The 22,243-nt window shown below is 42.6% G+C and overlaps 1 protein-coding gene across 1 annotated transcript in view; it reads left to right on the top strand.

The window, feature by feature from the left end:
• The first annotated feature begins 3,989 nt into the window (after window positions 1–3,989).
• LOC147707952 (G protein-coupled receptor family C group 6 member A-like) overlaps window positions 3,990–22,243 on the top strand; it is a 114,361-nt gene continuing 96,107 nt past the window's right edge. Inside the window, exons 1-2 of the mRNA XM_086925264.1 lie at window positions 3,990–4,194; window positions 20,526–20,826. Coding sequence (XP_086781390.1) covers window positions 4,004–4,194; window positions 20,526–20,826 — 492 coding nt within the window. The 5' untranslated portion in view covers window positions 3,990–4,003. The remainder of the gene's footprint in view (window positions 4,195–20,525; window positions 20,827–22,243) is intronic.

The raw sequence follows: 22,243 nt of genomic DNA, 5'->3' as shown, positions 1-22,243 counted from the left end.
TCACAACTGTAAAGCGCTCTGATATCCCTCTGCGTCATGTTCGCACTATGTAAAACTTTCTAAATAAAAAAATTAATGTGTGTACTCTCCATCCAGCAGTTTCTCCGATTTTTGGAACGTTGCCAAACGACACTGTGCAGCTCGGCCCATGGGACTGCATCGCCTTGCACAGGTGTGTGTACACACGCGTGTATCCACACACATGCATTCTGAATCAGGACGAAGTCAGACATGTCCACTGTTGTGGTGGGATATGTGACCATTCATCTAGGATGCAGAGGTGTGGAGACCTGTGCTGTGGGTGACAATCAGTTGTGGCTGCAGGAACGTAGTTACTCATCTATTAATGCAAACGCAGCTTCATGGGCAATCTGTTCCAAGAGTATGTCATTGTCGAGTTCAAGGAACACGAGGGCCAGCCAATCTATTAACTGGTCCGGACAGATGTGCTCCATCCACACCATTTCATCAACCTGCAACTAAGCATGGGCGAATTTTGCGAATTCGCGATCCGCGAATTTGCGGATTTGCGAATTCGCGATCCGCAAAATTTGCGAATTTGTGCGAATTTGCGGATTTTTGTTTTTTTGCGTGTTCGCTGGGTTTTTTGCGTGTTCGCGGGGTTTTCTGCATGTTCGCGGGGATTTTTGCGTCTTCGCGAGCCGCTTGCATAGCGAAGTTACCCATGCAGTCGTTTATGGGAGAGGGAGAAAGAGATAGATAGATAGATAGATAGATAGATAGATAGATAGATAGATAGATAGATAGATAGATAGATAGATAGATAGATAGAAAGAGAGAGAAAGAGAGGGAAAGAGAGAGGGAGAGAGAGACGAGAGAAAGAAAGAGAGGCCGGATCTCTGAAGAGCCAGATTCCTGAGTTGCCCCTACAGAACATACAGATTTTTATTTTTAGCAAAATGCATATGAAAATTGTGCTGTAAAGGTCTCTTTTAGTTTAACCCCTCCTGACAACTCAAAATGGGTGTATTTGCCATCCTCTCCCTTCTTCCTGTTTTTTATATCTGTAAGTGCTTCCTGATGAGGTTTAATTCCTTGGACAGGTGCCTCGTTGCCTACTTGTAACTATTCTCTGACCCTGCTTCAAGGGTCAGAGCAGGGTCAGAGAATAGTTGCAAGTAGGCAACGAGGCGCCAGGAAGCAATTAGCAGCAGGTGTCCAAGTTGAAGTTAATTTGTTTGTAACCCTTTTGTAAAAGGTTACAAAGAAATTAGGTTCAAATTTTGCACCTGCTGCTGTAACCCTTGCTTGGCTGAAAATTCGTCCCCGCTGATTCGCAGATTTTACCGCGATTTCGCGAGATTCGCGGATCGCGAAATCGCGGAAAATCCGCAAATTCGCCCGCGAATCGGATTTTACGCCCACCCTTACCTGCAACACAGCCCAATAGGGGAGTCTCCCATGCTCAACTGCCAGCACAAACGACAAATTTCAAGGCATCCCATGCACAGGTGTCACGGTTACACTCCTGGTCGTGGGCCAACCGAGGGCTCACACACGTCATAATCCAGTTCAGCTACCATTGTGTTGGATAGGCAGACCTCCATGGGCCACTCGAATGTGCCTAATCGACAGTGGAACCAGGATTGGGCGCAGGTGATGTACGCAAGACGGAAACTCAGACGGTAACTGATGCGCAACATTGCCAGTGGTAGTGATCCCATCAGATGCAGCATTCGTGCACGGTACAGTTCCACGTGACAGGGGTTGTGCATGTGCCCGGGATTGCCTGCCATTGCGTTTGTTGGTCTCGTAGCACCGGCACTCTTCTGACAGGTGGCATTTATGTGGATGATATGCCACTGCTCGGAGCAATGAGTCGTATTTGTGTGCAATGTTTGGAAGTATGTGTTGTTTTTACTTATGTGTTAAGGGCATCCCATGCAGGTGTACCTCAAGCAGGGACAACTGTGTGTGGGCTGTGGACACGTTGGTCTTTCAATTGTGCAGTTTGTGGTGTGGCAGTCGCCAAGATCTGGTATGGTATCTCTCGCAGGGAGTGTCAGCCGCATTTAAGACCAAGGTCGGGGGTTCAGATGTCCTTGCTTGCATTTTTGAAATGTGATGCAGCCTTCAAGTTGCAATTGATGCCAGGCCTTTGACTTAGTGGGCACCAATAGCGATACACACACAACAGTTGCCATGTATGAGCCAAGAGCAAGATTAGCCTTGCGCTCTTTGTACAATCTCTCTCTTCCTCTCTCTTTCTCTCTCTCCCTCACTCTTTTTCTCTCTCCCTCTCTTTCCCTCTATCTCTATCTCTCTCTTTCTCCATCTATCTCTATCTCTCTCTCTCTCTCTCCCTCTTCTTTCTCTCTTCTTCTCCCTCTCTTTCTCTCACTCTCTTTATCTCTAGCTCTCTCTCTTTCGCTCGCTCACTCTGTCCTTTGATGAGCGCATGACACACCATCTTATCTAGAATTTTGTTTTGGCAGGGTGTGACTTACAGATTGTCCTGAGAGAACCCGCCATGACTCTTCAAAATAGTTGTTTTGTGTTTATTCTGAATGAAACAAACTATTTGGAAATTCTAAGATGAATGTATGATTCTCTTTTTCTGACCACACATATATGTTAGGTGTTGTAATTGTGGACATCAGGCAAATTGTTTTGTTCATGATTTTGTAACGTTGATGTGACATATCTTTGTCTGGGGGTGGGGGGTGCCTGGAGTAGGGCCCCGGGAGGGGGCGATTGTGGGGTTCTGGGGGTGGTGACGGTGGGTGTTGTTACCCTATTGCGGCTCTGGGATGCATGGTCAGTAGCTCCATTGCATCTGTTGTTCTTCAGGTGTGGCTCTGGGCTGGGCTGGGCTCCCAGTGATGGTGCAGGTTGTCGTCCGACTTTACACCAGGTCAGAGCAGATGTTAGATTCCTGCTGCTAACGCGCCTTATCACATGTTTTGAGATCTTATCGCCGATCTGGCTGGTCGTTGAGAATGTTACGGAGTGGTGTTGTTGCGGCTTTTTGCACGGGAACGCCTACTCTGCATTTCAATAGCGATAGTTGCCGGGCTCATTTGTGGAGATGTTTTTTGCGGCTGCTATCGCAGGTAAACTGGTGTTATCAGCTGTTAGCACCAGCTTGTGAATGGGACGATAAATTTATTGCAACTTTGGCTGCGATAAAGTGTCGATAACTGGGCGATAGCTCCTTGAGAATATGCCCTGTTGTTGTTTTTTGCTCGGAATATTAGTCTATAGTTGGCCTACTCTATGTTAGTGAGCTACAATGTCATTAAAAAAGTCTGTTTTTGGGATCTGCACTTGCCCAAATATTATGGCAATTTAAACATATACTAGCACTTGTTATTATCATACATGATATTACATGTTTCGTTATACATCCTTCCTCTCATGCCCATGACATACTAACATCTGAGTCCAGGGTTCTTTACAAATTCTCCCTTATTTTGATTCACTGGATTACGTTCCTGCCCGTTCCCTCCTCAGTGGGTTAGTTCTCCTCCACAAGGTCACCGTATGTTTTGGGGTATCTGCTGGCATCCATCCCTCTCCCCTCATAAATAACACGGTCTGCTCCTACACATTGGTTCATGCTTTCACGCCACCCCCTCCCTGCTGGCCTGCGGCACTGAACAGTTCCTTGGTTCTTTTATGTCCCCCTTGGCTACTACAAGGTCGTTATTGACGAGATATTGCTACTTATGTCTTCCCGGATTTGGGGACTTTCTGTGTGAAGATATTTTTAGCAAGTGACTCAGTAGCGAGTTTTGTGCTCAAACTTCCCTTTCAAAAAATCACAGAGTCGGTGTAACACATACCTCTGCATACTTGCACTACAATAGAGCGAGAGTCATTGGCCGAGGCCACGCCGCGCGCCACGCCTCCAGAAATGTACGGGCCGGGCCGGGGAAAATACAAATATCCTTGAAACGTAAGTATTGCCCTTATTCTCAGTGCTTGGTGATTGCTATACAAGCTTTGCATTCTTAAACCGTCTTGCTGATTTCTAACAAGCATGCTGCCCAGGATTTTATTGTGTTTGCTGTTCTGCAGTTTTTGTCCAGGTTCGGGGACCCCCTGCAAGAGCACCCCTGGCATGGTAGCCAGGCTTCAAGGAGATATAATGATAGGGGGGCTTTTCCCATTTCACACCGGAGCCGCACTGAATATAGACAACAGCCCGCCGAGAGATTCTAACTGCACTGGGTAAGTTTAAAGTCAATTTCGTCTGCCAAAAACACTTTTTTTTGCAGTTTTATATAGCGCACAGTCGACCCGAAGGTATTGGAGCGCTTTACCTGAGCACCAGTTACGTTACACAAGCACAACATTAATTTATTTATTCCACAAGCCACTCGTGAATCCAATAATGCCCTGCTGCAGGCGTGCAACGCCCGCTAGGCACGAACTTGGCTCACGTGCCTTAGAGCGCCTTACCTGAGAACGCGACACATTTGTGGTCTTTATTTAATCACGGGAAGGTGATGTGTCTAGAATCGCGGGATGTCCATTAGGCGCCGGGATTCGAGCCTGCCTACCCAGTTCCCTAGTCGACAGCTCTGGCATACTTAAGTTTAAGTCGCATGACTCGCTTGCATTTGTGATGCATTCAATCTTTCAAGTTTTGGGGGTAAAAAAGGTTGCCTTTTCACCGAAAACAAACTCAACTGCAATCAGATTGACGTAAATGCTCTACATGCTTACGTCCAACGTTAGTGCTATGGAGTTTGGGAGGAGGGGGTGAGGAGGAGGGGGTGAGGAAGGGGGGGGGGGGGGAGAGGGCAGGGCACAAAACAGAAGACAGGGGCATTCATTAATGGATGACATGCGAGCTTGTAGAATGTGCTCACATTTCCTGTTGAAAGGTGACGCTGTGCCAGTGACTCCAGTCCAATTAACAAGTTGACTGCTGCATTGCAAAATAGTTATATATTGGAGAGTCTGACTGGACAATTCTTTCACAAAGACTGTTTGAGAAAATGTAGATATGTAGACATACCACGGCATTTTGCAACGAAATAGTTCCGGTTTGCCCCTGGAATATGAATGAAGAGATTCTTATTGTGCGCAAACTTTGCCCCATGGGCGTCAAGGCGCCTACTTTGCCCCATGGGCGTCAAAATGTATAACTATCCTCACTGCCATTGAAAACAAGTATTGTCCAATCCAATAGTTGTGATAATTCATACAAATACTAGGCTGCACAATGCATTCCCATTAACAAAATCTATTAGCATTGCAATGTTTTGTAATGGTGCCGGTAATGTGTAATTGACAGTGATGATTTTGGCTAATGGTGATTATTATGGTGGTAATGGGATGCCACTGGTGCTAGTGCTCTTAGTGTTAGCAGAGTTACTGGTGGTGTGGTATTACGGGTGGAAGTATTGTGATGGTAGCATTGGTAGTCTCATTTGTGGCAGTGGTATTGGTACTAATGGTATTGGTGGTCATTTCGGTGGTGGCTGTGGTGGTTGTGATATGGGAGGTGGTATTGGTAGTTGGGTTATTCGTGGTGCGAGTGGTATTGATGGCGATGGTAATGGTGGTGGTAGTATTGGTGGTGTTCATGCTTACAGTGATGGACTCGGCATATTTAACATCATGGACCATGAACTCTCTATTGACACGAGTCCCATGCTACCCATGCTATTTTAGGGCGGCTCCCTCTTACATGCATTGTTCTAAATGTTGTTTGTTAGCAGCAAGTCAGTTGTGATTGTCTTGATTACAAAGCAAGCTAAACATTGGTCCTTCCAGGAGCCCTGGAGTCAAGGTAAGACTGGGACAAAACATAGGCCGGGTACCAAAATAAAGGTGGCCTCCAATTAGTGCATTAGGAAGCATAAAAAAGTGTCCCATGTTTGGAATTTGAGGCAGTTTTGAACTTGTAAAGACACAGCGTTTAAATGTTTTGCCAGCTATGGAAGACTGCAGGAATTTGAGCTTGCTGCAGGCACTGTTTTTCTCATTTTCAGGGAAATGAACTATAGAAACTGCTCCATAAAACAGGCCCCCAACCAGACACAAATATGTCCCCAAACTGCCCTTTCGGATTAGCTCATCATGCACTGCCCAGCTGCCCTGTAGAATAATTCGAACCTGCCCTAGTTAGTCACTAACTGTTCACTTGTTTATGCTTGCATCTGTCATCTGTTTATATGGGTTTTCATTTTACACATGCATGATTTACAGTCAAATTGGAATCAAGATGGATATAGTAAGTGCGGATTTAGTTGTCAGCCTCTACACCATAACTACTTTTATGCAGAGCAGTCTTGAAAAAGATAGTTTGATAGGTCAGAAGGTGCGGTATCTTGGTAGTCACGCCTACTGCCTTTTCCGCCCGGATTAGCAGCGAAGTCACCCTGAAGGTCTACATTTGGATAGGGAACTGGTTGTTTATGTGACTAAATTGTGAAAGCAGATCCTAGATTTCATCCAGGCAGACAAGAAGCATCACTGAACACCATGGTTAGATAGGGTTTTGCCTTTTGACAATAATTTTTCAAGAAACTTGGGGCCCGATGTAGGTAGCCCTTTACCGATCCGAATCGGCCGAAAATACCGATTTTCGGCCGTTTCCGATCGGTAAAGGGCTACCGAGATGTAGGGGCACATTTTCGTTAATTTTACCGAATCGGTATCATTACCAAATCGGTATATTTACCGATTCGGTAATATGTACCGAATCGGTAAAATAATTACCAATTCGATACTATTTACCGATTCGTTAAAATTACCGAAAAAGCAATGTAGGTAGAAAATTTACCTTTGGCACATGGCTTACAGAATCGGTATTTTACCATGGAATACAAATCCATGGTAAAATACCGATTCCTGTGTACATGCACATCTGTGCATGTACACATGTGCCATGTGACAGACAGACGTGCCCTTAGGGCATGTCTGTGTGCCACATTGCACACATGCCCGTTTTGGGGGTGCTAGAGGGTGTCAAAGTGACACCCCCTGCGCCTTTGTGAATTCTTTAATTACCGATTCGGTAAATACCGAATCGGTAATGCCTAATCATTCCTATGGGCTTCAAAGCCCATAGGAATGAATGGGCATTACCGATTCGGTATTTACCGAATCGGTAATTAAAGAATTGTTAAGGATTCGGTAACGAATCCAGATGTTGGGACCTACATCCCATTTACCGATTTTGAAATACCGAATCGGTAAGATTCGGTATTTCTAAATCGGTAAATGGGATTTACCTACATCGGGCCCTTGGTGCCTTGAACCAATGTACAAGTCTGGTTATTCCACTTTCTACGTTCCAGTCACCTCTTCCGGACGGGGTCGCCCATCTGGCGGCCTGCTAATTTGGGTCAATATCTCTCTAAACTGTAAAATGACCCACCATTATAGTACCTCTTCTGATATGATGAGGCTAACGATACGGGTTCCTCAAGCCGCAGTGACTCTGGAGCTCTTTAATATCTATCGCAGAGGTCTGCAAGGGGGGGCAAATCTCCAACTATCTCCTTGCTTGCAGATTCACTCCATACTTGCCCCCAGACTTTTTGCCCATAATTGCCGGCGATTTTAATTGCACTTTTGAACCGCTGGCAGCTGACGGCGCGGTAGGTTTCTCAGATGAGGACGCAAGATGGGGTATTCCGCAACTGACGACTGTGCCAATTAAAAAATGGACACCAGTCGTCATTCAAATAAATGCCTTGGTTATGGAGCATGCCCTGGTTGCTGTGAACGGGCGCATGCCATCAGATTTTGCGGGTGCTTGCACCTATAACAGGGTCACTTGTCCCAGCAGAATAGACTACATCTTGGTCGATAGGAGACTGTGGAGATATGTGTCAGACATCATAGTCATTCCATCTATCCATAGCGACCATAACGCCCTATCTCTTAGTTTGCGGAACCTCATAATTGAGGGTAAGCCCCTGCCCACTAATAGATCATCACTGACGACCAGAGAAATTGTACCCTCAAACTGCAAAAGATTCATTAAATGGCAAAAATTTGCCATTAATGAACAAAAGATCAGCGCCCTGGGGGAGATCGCAAGAGCTCAGATGGAGAATCTCTCTGCAATCTGTATTAATTAACTAAGTCTTGCCCAGGCTGATGCAGTCTATGTGGAGACAATTGACAGGATGGCTGCTCTCTTTCTTGACTCTTGCGGGTCAAGTCAATTGAAGAGTAGGAAACCCACAGCCAAGTGGTATAATCAAGAATGTAGAGGGGCTAAATCTAAATTGATAAGTGCCATCAAAACCCGTGATGCAGCCGAGGTTCGCTTAGCCCAAGCCGCGTACAGGCGAACACTATTGGCGGCAAAGAGGGCTTGGGAAGAGCTGAAGCTGGCTAGCCAGTCCAAAAATGGCGAGCGGTTTTGGGCTTTAGTCAGAAGAGCAAACGATGGTGGTACCGAACCATTACCCAATCATATCACGGACAGGGGCTGGTTTGAACATTTCAGGAGGCTGTATGAAGGGCCAGGGGTACATAATAGCAGCGAGCCCTCTGTATATCGTACACCACCCCTGTCCGCCACCGAGACCCCCATTGATCCCGTAGGGTAGATAGAGGTTGAGTCAGCTATTAATAAAATTGTTCGAGGTAAGGCACCAGGCCAGGATGGCATACCTGGTGATCTGTTCCGTGCCAGCTCTAAGCAGTGGGCCAAGTTCTTCTCCCTTTTGATCAATGCCCTTCTCCATGGGTCTCCAGTCCCTAGTTCATGGAAGGGGGCTGAGGTGTTCCCTATTTATAAGAAGGGGCCAAGGGGCGACCCTGCCAACTATCGTCCAATCATCCTGATCGATGCTGGTCAGAAGGTGGTTGGCAGGGTTCTTTTGGAAAGGATCCTCTCCTGGGCGGAGGAGTATAACATCATCTCCCATTTTCAGGCAGGCTTCAGGGCTTGCACAGGCACTGTCGACCAGGCATTTAGGCTGGTACTACTCCACTGGAAAATAGTATCCATTGGTAAAGGCCGTCTGTACTTGGCCTTTATTGACCTGAAGACCGCATTCGATCTGGTCCCTCGAGAGCGCCTGTGGGTGGTTTTGCAAGAGATGGGGTTCCCTTTGCCCATTCTGAACCTGTTGGCCCGCATGCACGACGGAACGTATGCATGCTTCCGGTGGGGCACGCAGGAGCAGAAAACGGCTAAAATCCCTGTAAACAGAGGTGTTCGTCAAGGATGCGTCATGGCGCCGACCCTCTTTTCTTTGTTTATAAATGGGGTTGTCTCCTTTCTATCTGGCATCGATGCTGGTGCCCCCAGCCTGGCCGGTGTTAAAGTCCCCGCTATGCTTTTTGCTGACGATCCGTTATTGGTTTCTAAAACGCCCATGGGGCTTCAAAAGCTTTTGGATCGGTTTTGTGTTTTTTGTAATTTATGGGGCTTGGTTATTAACACCTCCAAAACAAAGCTCCTTTACTTTAACCCCAGGAGGAAAGCCAATCGTATGCTCACACTTAATGAGGAGCCACTAGAGCGAGTCAAAATGTTTGACTACTTAGAGATTAGGATATCCGATCAACTCAAATGGAACCCACATATTGAAAAAATGGCCCTAAACCATAAACGTGTTGTGGGCGTCATCGGTAGGGAGCACAGATCCTCATTATCCAGACCCATAGCCCCTGCACTGGAGATCTACTCCGCAAAAGCTATAGGCAGCGCACTGTACGGAGCGGAGCTCTGGGGTTTCAATAATGTTGATTCCCTTGTCATGGCTGAAAATAATTTATTTAGGGAGCTTTTGTCCCTACCCAGGGGCACCCCTAACAAACCTCTCCAATACGACCTTGGCCGCAGATCTATTAAAGACCTTATAATCCTGCGTCCACTTCTCTATTGGGCTCGTCTGTGGCGTACACCTGAGCTAGCTAGCTACGCAGATGGCCTTAGAGAAGGTATGAATATGCAGGGGTCTCATAAAATTGTTTGGCTATCAAAGGTTAAGGAGCTGTTAAAGGCTATTGGTTTTAGTGTTGCATGGGAGACCGGTGCATCGGTTTCTAAACTGGAGGTCAAGCGAGCATATTGGTCGTGGGTCGATGCCCAAGATTCTAGAGCTGAAAATCTGGGTAGACTCACAGACGAGTTTCGTCTGCACAAGACAGTACACTCTCTCGAACCTTATATGGACTTCATCAGAAAACCCAAAGATTGGGCCTTATACATCCAGTTTAGATTGGGAACCCTACCGGTTCGTGAACGCACTTCTAAGTGGAAACCTCCTCAACAAACACTTGCCACTTGTCCGTTCTGTAATGTTGTACTAGAAACTATTCCGCACCTTTTTTTCGTTTGCAGGGCCTATAACAAACCCCGATCGAAATGGCTAAAACCTGTTTGTCGGCAGCTCGAGACTAGGAGCCATGTCTCTGCCTTAAGAATCTTAAAGACAGATTCCAACACTACATTGGCCTGTGGGGTAGCTATATTTCTGAGCTGGGCATGGGTGATTAGACTTAAAGTCTTACAATACATTTTATTAGGTGATTCTTTTTTTATATCATGTTCAAAGCTGTAAATGGTTTAATGCTTTTTTATTTTCGTCTTTTAATTATTTATGAAGTGTTCTTTTAATCAAAAACATGTATTGTACGTTAATCGTTATGTGCTTTTAAGATATTTTTTCTATCGAAATAAAGCTTTGATTGAGCTTTTAACAATAAACACATCCTATAGCTTTTTGTGAGAAAAGTTCATATGCTCTTTAAGTACCTTTATTGTTGAATTCTTTCTGTGTATTGTTAGCTTGAATGAGAGCTAGTCTCAGACAGGAGACTTATTCTAATGCCTTTCTTACGACTTTTTATTATTATTTTATAGGGGTCTTCAATGATAAATATTATAGATATCCTTTTAACATTTTTTTCTTGAACACGTCACATAGGGTCACAATCACCTTCCAGACAGTGATGTATATGAGTGAAGATTCAGCAAGTGTGAATTACAGCTTGTCGCTCTGACTGTCCACTGCCCTATGTCAATGTATAACCCGAAGATGGTTGGTCAATGAGCAAAAAATGCACTAATTTAAAACCATAAATCAATGAACACAGTTGCATGTTGTTTGATCTACCATTAATGTGTATGTTTAAGCACTGAAGATAAACATACTGCTAGTGGTGTCTGGGAAGTGGTGGGCAGCCACTTTGACAATATAGAGTAAAACAAACAGCAGCAGGATGGGACGGCTTATTATAATGTATTCAAAATTAACAAGTCTCGCTGAGAATCAAGATCTAGAACGAGTGTCTTGTTATGTACGTGAAGTGCAACTGTTGCAGAAAACCATGACCTCATTTACAAGTCCATGTAAAGGATAAACAAAAAACAAGTGATGCTAAAAATTTGCATCTCATGCTCTCTCTGTTGAATATTATTAGCTGTCTTATCAATTTTTTGGAATATCCATTTCACAGACATGCAAAGATTAGATTTTCATAAGTGCATTCACAATCCAAATGTTGGAAACTTTACACAATTATGGAATTTTTAACTTTATTGCATGAACTGCTTATAGGCCTTACACTTCGATTTAGAACCAATCTGTTGAGTGTCTATCTCTGTTTGGCTTCGAGGCATATTTCACAAGCTAACCACTTGTCAGCAAAATTAATTCCCTGTATGTTTTTATGTGTGACATGTATTTTCTAAATGTGGTGAATCATCCATTTTTGAGTCAGTATGTCACCATCACCTGGTTAAGGGCATGAACCTCTTCTTGTAGTTTATTTTCTCAGCTAAAGACATTCTCACAATGACTGCCACTCATTTTATGGGCAAGCAATTGATTAAAGTGGCGATCTTAGACATCATTCAAAGCCTGCTCCATACAGGTGATTTCAAACTTCACAAACTTTGTCAAGTATCTTCACCCTCAAAATACATGACCACAAGCTGTTTTGTCACAATAGTAGGTACAACGGTAGAGGTGGAACAACTTTTCCTAAATGTAGTGGTCTTTAAAACACACACTCCCTCTCCAAGCCTTCCTCCCTCTTTTGCCTATCCCTTTCCCTCTCTCCTTGTTTCTTCTTAATTTGTTATTGGGCTCTCAATTTCCTCCATATCATTCATACCAGCAAGAGTGCAAAGTACTTTCTCAGGATAAGCAAAGAAAATGTACACTTCAAAAGCCATATGCAGGGGAGGAGCCTAACCATAACCGAAGTTTGCCAACATTTATTAGAGTGCCTACTGTGACCTCCACTTACTCTGCCTTCTGGTTGGAAAAATTTGGAGCAAAATACCTCCCCGACCTAAGATGTGGAGGGGACATGAATACCCATAAGAAAACAGCATTGGTTCAGCAAGGGACACCACAGAAGACAAAAACTCAAAGAAAACTAGAATACTTCAACCCATGTGGTTCATGTGCATATCACTCAGCTCTAGAGATGTGACAAGCAAGAAGTGGATCAAGTTTAAGCTGGGGAACACAGGAGAAGGCTGGAGGTGGTAGCCAAGATGGTCTAGAAAAATAAAATGAGGGCACTGATCTGATGGCCTGCACAATCAGTTCTTCCGGCCAGAGGATTTAACAAAAAAGCAGGGCCGGCAAGCGTAGACCACCTAGGTCATCCTAATTGCCTGGCATAGAGCATAAAGGGTGGCAGTAGAAGGTTGGTTCAGTGCCTCTAGGCAGAAAAGGAACTGTGAATGGATCCAATACCTAGGAAAACACCTATGAAAAAAACAAACCAGAGAGAGAACATCACATCTAACAGCCACTTAAAAAATGTGAGCAGCTTTTAAGGGGAGGCCTGGCAATCTTTAAAAATATTTATGACCATATCCTTGATTGTTGCCAATAAACCCCTAATGTCTGCAGAGGTTGATCCTCAGAAAAATGCAAGGGCTCCCCCTCAAACACCTGTAGATGTACAAAGAGCACCGGCCTTCTTATTAAGGAATGGAGAAGCAAAGGGCACATATGGAAGGCATAGTATGGAACATGCTGGTATCCAATTGCCATAAGATGAGAACTATTAACTCTGCTTACCAGGGACAAATAGGGCAGATGCATACACCAGTCTAGAATGGCTCCTAAGGCACACTTGCCTAATGATCCAAAAACTAGTGTTGGGTAATGCAATAAAGTTAAAAAAACGTAGCAGAGTAACCATGTAAAAACATTAAGGGACCACCCACACTAAAAGAAGAGCCATTAGATATCTTCTTAAACTGGCACTCTGAAAAATGGCACAAGCAGAACTTAAATACTTGAAATGAAACAACTACTTACCCCCAAAGCCCTGCCCTGGTGCACATCTAGACTAAAGGTTGATGCAGCAGAATTTGATTCTAAGGGTAGGAAGAATAACGAAAACTCAGAGACAATTGCTCTTCGCAGTGGCGCTAACTGACAGGCACAAAATGACCAGACTTCACAAGGCTCAGCCAACATGTCAGAAACATTGAATTAAATCCTAAAAGAATGATACTCCATAAAACTGTCTACCTCAGCAACACAAATAGCTGTGACCACAAATGATGAAATCAAGTCAGTTTTTTTCCTTTAAAAAATCGCAGGATAACACAGAAAAACACTTTGCAGTCGCTGAATCAAACTAGAACAAATAGCCACGACTCCAGACCTAGAACAGGGTTTTTGGTACCTGCATACAGAGACAGTAGACTTAGACGACAGGAGTCATAGAAATAGTGTTAGACTTTTGGGGCTGCCGGAGAAAGAAGAGCATGACCTGATAGAACCGCTAAAACCCACAGTGATGTGGCTAACATTCGACAGAATTCACAAAGAATGTCTGGAAATGGCATACTGAAACATTTTCTTAGACTCCCTAGAGCAGGGCTCGATGGACACATACTTTCATCCATAACCTACCAATTCAACCTCATTAACACCCAACACCTTAATAAGGAGTAGCCAACGAGTCAACAGTTGAGAAAGTGAAAGACTTGAATCAGTAACTAAGAGATGGGCTGCAAAATAACAATTTTCAGAAAGATCAAAGGCAAAAGGAGAACAAATCATAATAAATCCAGGTCTCCCCACATTAAATCGAAATCTAAGTGCACTACATCTGAACTACTTAGGAGAATAATAAAGAGATGTTTGTTCCACCTGGAATTAAACAATAGCTGAATGAAGAATGACTTGATCTACAGGAGAAGACAATGATTAATAATATAAGGTCATGATCCCTAAAAAGATGAGGTAATTGCACAGGTCCTTCCCATAGTTTGGTACACCAAAGACAGTAATAGGTGAGGGTTGAAACATTATAATCGACCTAGTAGTAGACAGATCGGGAAGAACAGACAAATAAACCTCGAGAATATGGGTCTCTTATTAGACATGATATCAGATCATGCTCTAATCGACACCAAGGGACTGTTACATCCACAAGAAATGGCATATATATTACTCTCCTGTGTTCATGGTGCATGTGCCTGTAATGACCTTTCCTGATGACAGCCTCAAAGTTACGCTGGATCACCTCCTTCAAAATTTATTTTGGAGGTACAGGTAACAGTTCAGACCATGCACCGGTCCTACTTCAATTGAAATTGAGAGTTTTCATAGCACCACTGAGAAGATGCCACATAAACACCTATTGGTCTAGAGCACAAGAAGACAAAAATAAATTGTAGTCATACATTTACAACTTCTTATTTGACAATAAAAAACCAGTACTATTAGCCTAAACTCTATAGGCAACAACCAAAGAATGTGTAAGAGGTAGGATTAGGATAGTAAGAGATTCAACCATCCTTTATAAAACCAGACATGAAGCAAGTGTTTCTAAATTACACTGGAAACTAAAATTAAAGATATCTCGGATAAATTCAACAGAACCAAAATCCTTGAAACACTACAACAACTAACTAGAGTAAAATACAAGCTCAAGTTCTACTATGTCTCACAGGTGGAACACTTGCTGATGCCCCTGAAGAGAAAACACTGTCAATAAATTGAGAAAGAGGGCAAACATTTAACATTTCAATGGGAAAGTTAGAACCACAAAAGGCCATTCCAGCAATCCATAGCAAAGGTAGCGATTTAATCTCTCACCCAAGAAATATAATCAAAGAATTAACTTCATTTCTAAGAATGGGACCACATGATTTAAGGAAAAATTGTTTAGAAATATTACACTCCCCTAACTGAATGAAGACGATAGAGAATCTCTACAAGGGAGAATCCCAACTGAAGACATAATGAAAGCTATTAAGAACATAAAAACCAACAAGGCCCCTTGAGATGACGGAATCCCAATAGATTTTTAACAATGTTAGTTAGACTACAATCTCACAGTTATTAGTCGAATCATTTGAAGAAACTGTACGTACCAGACAGCTAAGATCAGAGTTTAACTTCACAACAATATCAGGAGACCAACCTCCCTCTTAGATATCCACATGAAAATTCTGGCCAAAGTCTACTTTGGCAAGTCCATGAGCATCAGGATGAAAATGTAGCCCTCTCACTGAATGCTGAGAGGTTGTTTGATTTAGTAGAATGTGACTATGTTTTCTGCTCACTTGAAAGGATAGGAATGGGAAAGAGTTTTATGAAAATTTGCTAGTTCTGCACAACTACTATGGCTCAGGTTTCATGTAATGGCTTACATATAGGGAAAATGCGACCGGTGAATATTATGGCCCTGGGTGATCAAAAGCAAAAACATCTTGGGTGACTAAATGGGTGAAACCCATTTGCAATAACACATGGGAGGGGTTTGAGATGATATTTGACTATTTCATGGCAAGGGACTTAGAGAAGCGAGACTCACATTTAATTACTTTAAAATCCTACCTGAATAGCATTGATCATCATACAAGGTAAATGCCGCACATATAAGCCTGTCCTTCAAATGTCTGCAATTGATGAATTTTGACATAACACTCATTCTACGGTCCTGAACTTCGATTTCTCAATACAGGAGACACATTTGGCATAATATGACAACTCATTGGGGTTTCCAATACTAAACTACAGTACAATCCTATATTAGATGACATACATACCAGGTATTGAGAGGATGACAACATACTGGAGACAATGATTGGCCACAGCACGTCAATAGCCATATTATTCATCTTTAGACTAGGGAAGACCACTATGTTATCAACATCACAAACTGGCAAACAGAAAAGACAACAATGGTGGAACATGAAATAATAATATATAGAGTGAAAGACCAATTAAAAGTCTTTAAAGTCAGATGGTGTCAATTCATTACATCCAGAGCAGGATAATTATATCATCATCCCCTACATTGAACAACTGCTACATGGCAAACTGCCAGCAGATATAAAACACATCAAAGCACTTTGGGAATAGTCACATTCACCCAGATTCTCAAAGAGTATGCCTAACTGAACTAACCAAAATGATGCATAATTATCATTTTAGCTTAAGTAAAAGACAACAACACCACAATTACACTATGACCTGGAAAACACCTGCCATTAAAAAAGAAGACCAAAGGCCAGATGTATCAATTCAATTCCAATGCTTTATTTGGTATATAAAATATAACCATGTAGCAAACAGACAAAATAAATAGAATTTTTTTTACATTTTAAAACTTTAAAAACACAGCTACCACACTAAACAAGAGTGTAAACACATGTCTCCTCAAGAAGGGTAAATGTAAACATATTTTGAAAGTGCAAATTTGCGTCATTTTAATCATGACATCTTACTGGTAAGTTAATAAATTGGTTCTATAGAACATTAAAATGGTGTCAGAATACGTAAACCCAATTTAAAATGTAAAATTATGACAACACCTACAAGTAGTAATAGTACAGATTTCATATTGGGTATGTAATTGCTAATTTTTTACAAAAAATGTAGTAAAAATAACAATATTAAAACCAATACAGACAGTAACAATATACAAATTTGTCAAAATTGCAGGGAAATCATAATTATTCTGGATCATGTAATGATCGATTTCCTACTAGAAATACATCTTAAAATGTAAGTAGCTACATAAAAACATATATCCGTACTGTTCAGTTCGAACATTAGCCGCAAAGCATCTGTAGTAGTTCTTTTGTTATATTTTAAAAACATAGGCTTTAAATATAATTTCCTTATGAAAATAAAAGACTTACAGAAAAGCATAAAATGGCAGCTGCTCTGTTTAGATGTCCCGTCGCATGGGCAGGGCAAAACACTGTTCCTTCCAGTATAGGGAAAAGACACAAGGTGGTGCACAGTACCTAATCTCAGCCGTGTCAATACAAAGCGATGGGAACTTCTGGTAACAGTTGTCAGGTATTGTTGGAGGCCTACTTTATCATTATGTTCATTATAAAATGCGTATGTGCTTTGGCTTACATATCTTGCCGCCCTAGTCTTCTCTGCATTTTCCAAAAACAGATCTTTTAACTCCTTTTTAGAGAAAGGGACACCAAATTCCGGATTATGGAAAGGGTCAAAATCAAAAACTGACTTGAACCAAAACCGGATGTGCCTAAACCAGGGAATACGCATATGATGTTCCAGTTTTAAACAGTACCTAATTACAGCTTGGGTGAATTCTGTTTCGGTTTTGGACCATATAGACCTCCATAGGGAAAGTGGACGTGAGGTGGCTAAATCTCCAATATAGGGTAATCCCACTTCCCTATGTATGATCTCGATGGAAGCAGATGCCGGGGTACATAGTAAGCGATTCAAAAAAAGATTTTCCTGACGTTGAATCAGTTTACAGCTGTTAATGTTATGTCCTCACAATCCGGCCCCGTACAGTGCAGATGACAGACATCTCAAAATGTAAATATGGATCATTTCTTTTATTCTGCGGTTCCCCAGTTTGGTTGCAAATCTAAAGATGCTGTTGGTGTTCCTGGACATTTTTAGCTGTACACATTCCTGTTCGCTGCTCCAGCCCCCGTCTCCGGAAAAGGTTATCCCTAAATAGCAGAATTTCTTAACAGGTTCTAGCCTGACTTTATCAAGAAAGAAAGTCCTATTTTGTTTGGTTTTTTTCCCACATGCCATTGTAAACGTTTTACTTTTGTTAATTACCAGTTTTCGTTTGACTATGAATGTAGAAAAGTTATCAAGGAGATGTTGCAGACCATTTAGCGTGCGCGATAAAAGAACTGCGTCGTCTGCATAGAGCAGAATTGGAATGGGTTTACCATCAATTATTGGCGAATCCACCGCGGATGTTCTAAGTGTCGCATCTATCTCATTTATAAACAGGGAGAACAAAAGTGGTGCTAGGACGCATCCTTGTCTTATTCCTCTTTTAACTTTGAAGTAAGGAGTACACTCGCCGGCCATCCCATAGCGTACTTTACATGTTAATGTATCATATAGTCTGGCAAGGAAATATATGATCTCTTTGGGTGCGCCCATGTCTAATAAAATTGGCCATAATAATGAATGTTCAACCAAATCAAAAGCAGAACTAAGGTCGGCGAAACATAAAAAAAGGCTTCCATCTTTGACTGTTGTATATTTAGATGTATCAAGAAATGCTTTTGCGATTCTGAAATAACAAATTTTACTGATTCGCTATTTTGGAATTGCAAAATGCAATGTATGTAGGAATCACAATTTTTTTGCGGTTCCTTAACATTTCCTAATCGCAAATCGCAAGTTGTGATTTGCTATTAGGGAATACATTCCCATTTATTCCTATAGGCCTATAAGCCCATAAGAATAAATGGGAGTGCATTCACAAATTGCGATTACCAAATTGGTAATGGCAATTTGCGAATGCAAATCCAAGGGTGCTAGGGGGCCTATGTGCACCCCTGATGCACCCCCAAATAAGGTAAGGGAGCACATATGGCGCACACAGATGCCCTACGGGCCTGTGTGCTCGTCACATTGCACTATGAAAAATGCACTTTTGTGCATTTTCCAAAGGAACTGCAAATTACCATCAACTTGAAGTTGATGGTAATTTGCGATCCTAGATGCAAAATTGCATTCAGCGATTGCATCATGCATTGCATATAGGAATCCGCAAATTGTGATTCACTAACTGCATATGCAATTTAGGTAAATTGTGATTACCCAGATTGCGATTGCCAGAAGTTTCAAACATTGCAAAAGGCATTTTTGTGTCCACAAATGGGTCAATTCTGCAAATCAGCCCGTTTGACTTCGCAAAAAGCCTTGATATATCAGGCCCCAAATTTCTAAATAATCCAACTCACTACACTTTCCTTAATCTCATACATGAATTCCTCGAGATGAATAAATTCACGGTGATTACCCGTGTTTAGTACTTCTCCCAAACACACTGCAATGTCTAAGGATACAGGGAAGCATCAAATGCCTCAAATACAGATTAACTGAGAGTTGAACACCATACAACACCATCAAAAGACACAAACGTCCTGGAACAACCAGACATGGTAAACTAACCCAATTCCAAATACACATCTTCATGTTTACAGAGAATGAAACGACTTCCTGTTTTGCCAGCACAAATAGTCAGTTGAGATGAGAAGTACGACCCTATGCAATCTGGGTTTTTTCGGCATAGAATGAAGATATTCTGCTAATTGTGCACTTGAGATATATTATTGATGTATATTATGCTTGCATGAAAATCCCCTTTTGTAACAATGAATAAACAGATAAATAATTGTTTACAAAAATAAAGCTTATGCAACAAATACAGGGACAACAATAGATGCTAAGACTGCGGGCTAACCAATACATCCCTGCAGGGGACCCTCATAAGAGGGCGACCCCTTTAGTGCCACAATATGGCACACTGGGCAGCCTAGTGTCCGGGGACCCCTTCAGGGTCTGGCGCGCCATTTCCGGCTGTGGTGGGGGAAGGGGGAAGGTATATATGCCTCCCCCGCCCACCTGGCAGCCTCTTTGTCCTCACCCTGATGCCGTTTCCCTCCCTACCCCTTACCCGGTGTTTTCAGGGTGGGGGGGAAAGTTTTTCTAATCATCTTGATTTGTGTTGCAGGCAGAGTTACAGGGGGATCCAGAGGCGGAAAGGTACTCAGGGGTACCCTCTTCGGGTGCGACGGCGCCCCGTCTATCCTATGGGCGATTGGAAACCTGTACAACTGGGGGTCACTTGAAAGCTCTGTCCCTCATAGGGGGAGCATGAATAATAGGGTGGACCAATGGTTCACCGGAGATGGGAGGGGCTATCCCCTCACCTCAACCGCTAAGCACCAATTGGTGAAGGCCGCGATGCAAGTTGGCCCATCAGGTGGTAGGCCGCAAGGGGCGGCTTGCCTTTGGATCGTCTGTAAGATTACCCACAATGTTGGCATATTTGATATGCTAATACACCTGCAGCCATTTTTTCCCATCAAAAAGTTGTCTTGTCTGCTTATTTATGTGACATGTATGTTGCTGTAGGAGGCTGGTGAGTGTGGCCAATATGTGCAAATGTTTGGTTTTAATGCGCACAAGCCTGCAAGTACAGCCATACACAAAAGAAACGCCTACTGGCTATGCTTGTTTAAAATAGTACTACAATACCTCTACATCAAAGGCTACTTGCGATAACGGTCTTCTGCTTTGTTTCTCAAGTGACGCTGCTTTTTTCCAAACTTTTTGCAGGTTGGAACTGAGAGGCTTCACAGAAGCTCTTGCCATGATGTACACAATTGAAAAAATCAACAACTCCACCCTGCTACCAGGAATCAAGTTGGGGTATGAAATTTATGACACATGTGCCGATGTCTCCAAGGCCGTTGTGGGAGCTATGAGATACATGGCGGAAAACAGTTCCTTTGATGAAATGACTGTCGAGTGCAGAAACTCCAGCGATAAATCTGTGCTGAAAGCTGTTGTTGGAGACACATATTCAGAAACTTCAATTGCTGTTTCTAGACTTTTAAGTCTTTCTTTAATACCACAGGTTAGTAAGTACACATTATCCTAGATTTCTGGTACTTTTACAGTAATCTGCAGGTTTGAGTGAAAAGCTACAAAAATATCCATAATGCAAAAGTATTCCCCGCCGGGGTGACTTAAAAGGATGTGAGTCTATGCCGCATGTCAATACGACCTGGTGAAACAAGCATTGTGCGAAGTCAATTGGCCTCGCCTACGGGAGCTATTATCTTTGGCAATTATTTTTAGCTATGTTGTACAGCAGCTCATTTTTTGGGGGAGAGATGACTGCGACTGAACTGCAGACAGACCACAAACAAGTGCATGTGGGAACATCCCCTTCCCACCATCTCCTGCAGGACTCCGAAATGGACAAAGGATCTCCATTTGAGATCAGGAGAATGCAGATCACATGTTGCCAGCTATTCTGCTGTAGATGGCTCGCTGCGGAGGAAGTTGTGAGTATCAAAGTGCACAGGGTTTGAGGATCAAAGCATTGATACCCACACTAGACCTAACATCTCTAATAGTCAAATGCAAAAAGGTGCAAAAGGGCTTGAGGCACAATCCTCTATACCTCAAATAATTGGGGAGCCAGTCGCCACCCAACCGACTTTCTCAAAACAACAGCAAGCAAGGTTATCCCAGCACACTTAAAAGGGGTCAAACAATGAACAGTCTCACAATGCAAATATTTTTCAAAGAAGAGTCGATGTTATGTAGTCATAGTAAACTTCATCCTTTATTTTTCTGTTTTAAAAAATGTTTTGCAACCGCCAACATGTTTCGTCCACAAACGGACTTCTTCAGGGCTTGTAGTATGTATTTGATGCGCTCTCATATGATTATTACAATCATATTTTAACCGGTTAGTTTGAGAACAGTCAAAGCCTTATCACAAGGATATATATTAGACTCCAAGTAATGATCAAAGTAGACTCCAAGTAATGATCCACGGTAGAGGCAGCGCTGCCTCTACCGTGGATGAACGTGCTGCCAGAACTACATTCGGCCTCTGACACAAATTCGAAATTGATCATTACTTGGAGTCTAATAAATATCCTTGTGATAAGGCTTTAAATGTTCTCAAACTAATTGGTTAAAATACAATTGTGATAATCATATGAGAGCGCATCAAATACATACTACAAGCCCTGAAGAAGTCAGTTTGTGGACGAAACGCATTGGCGGTTGCAAAATGTTTTTGAAAACAGAAAAATAAAGGATGAAGTTTACTATGACTACATAACAGCGACTCTACTTTGAAAAATATTTGCATTGTGAGACTGTTCATTGTTTAACCCCTTTTAAGTGTGTTGGGCTAATCTTGCTTGCTGAAGTTGTAAGTTTCACATGCCGAACGGATCGCAGAGAATGGTTTTGGTTCTGGATTAATCACAAATTAAACCACTTGTTCAAACTCATGGCTTGGAAAGGCATCA

Source organism: Lissotriton vulgaris, chromosome 6 (genome assembly GCF_964263255.1).
Source record: "Lissotriton vulgaris chromosome 6, aLisVul1.2, whole genome shotgun sequence".
Taxonomy (NCBI): Eukaryota; Metazoa; Chordata; class Amphibia; order Caudata; family Salamandridae; genus Lissotriton; species Lissotriton vulgaris.
Note: the sequence above shows the minus strand (reverse complement) of the source record. Positions and strands in the feature narration are given on the sequence as shown.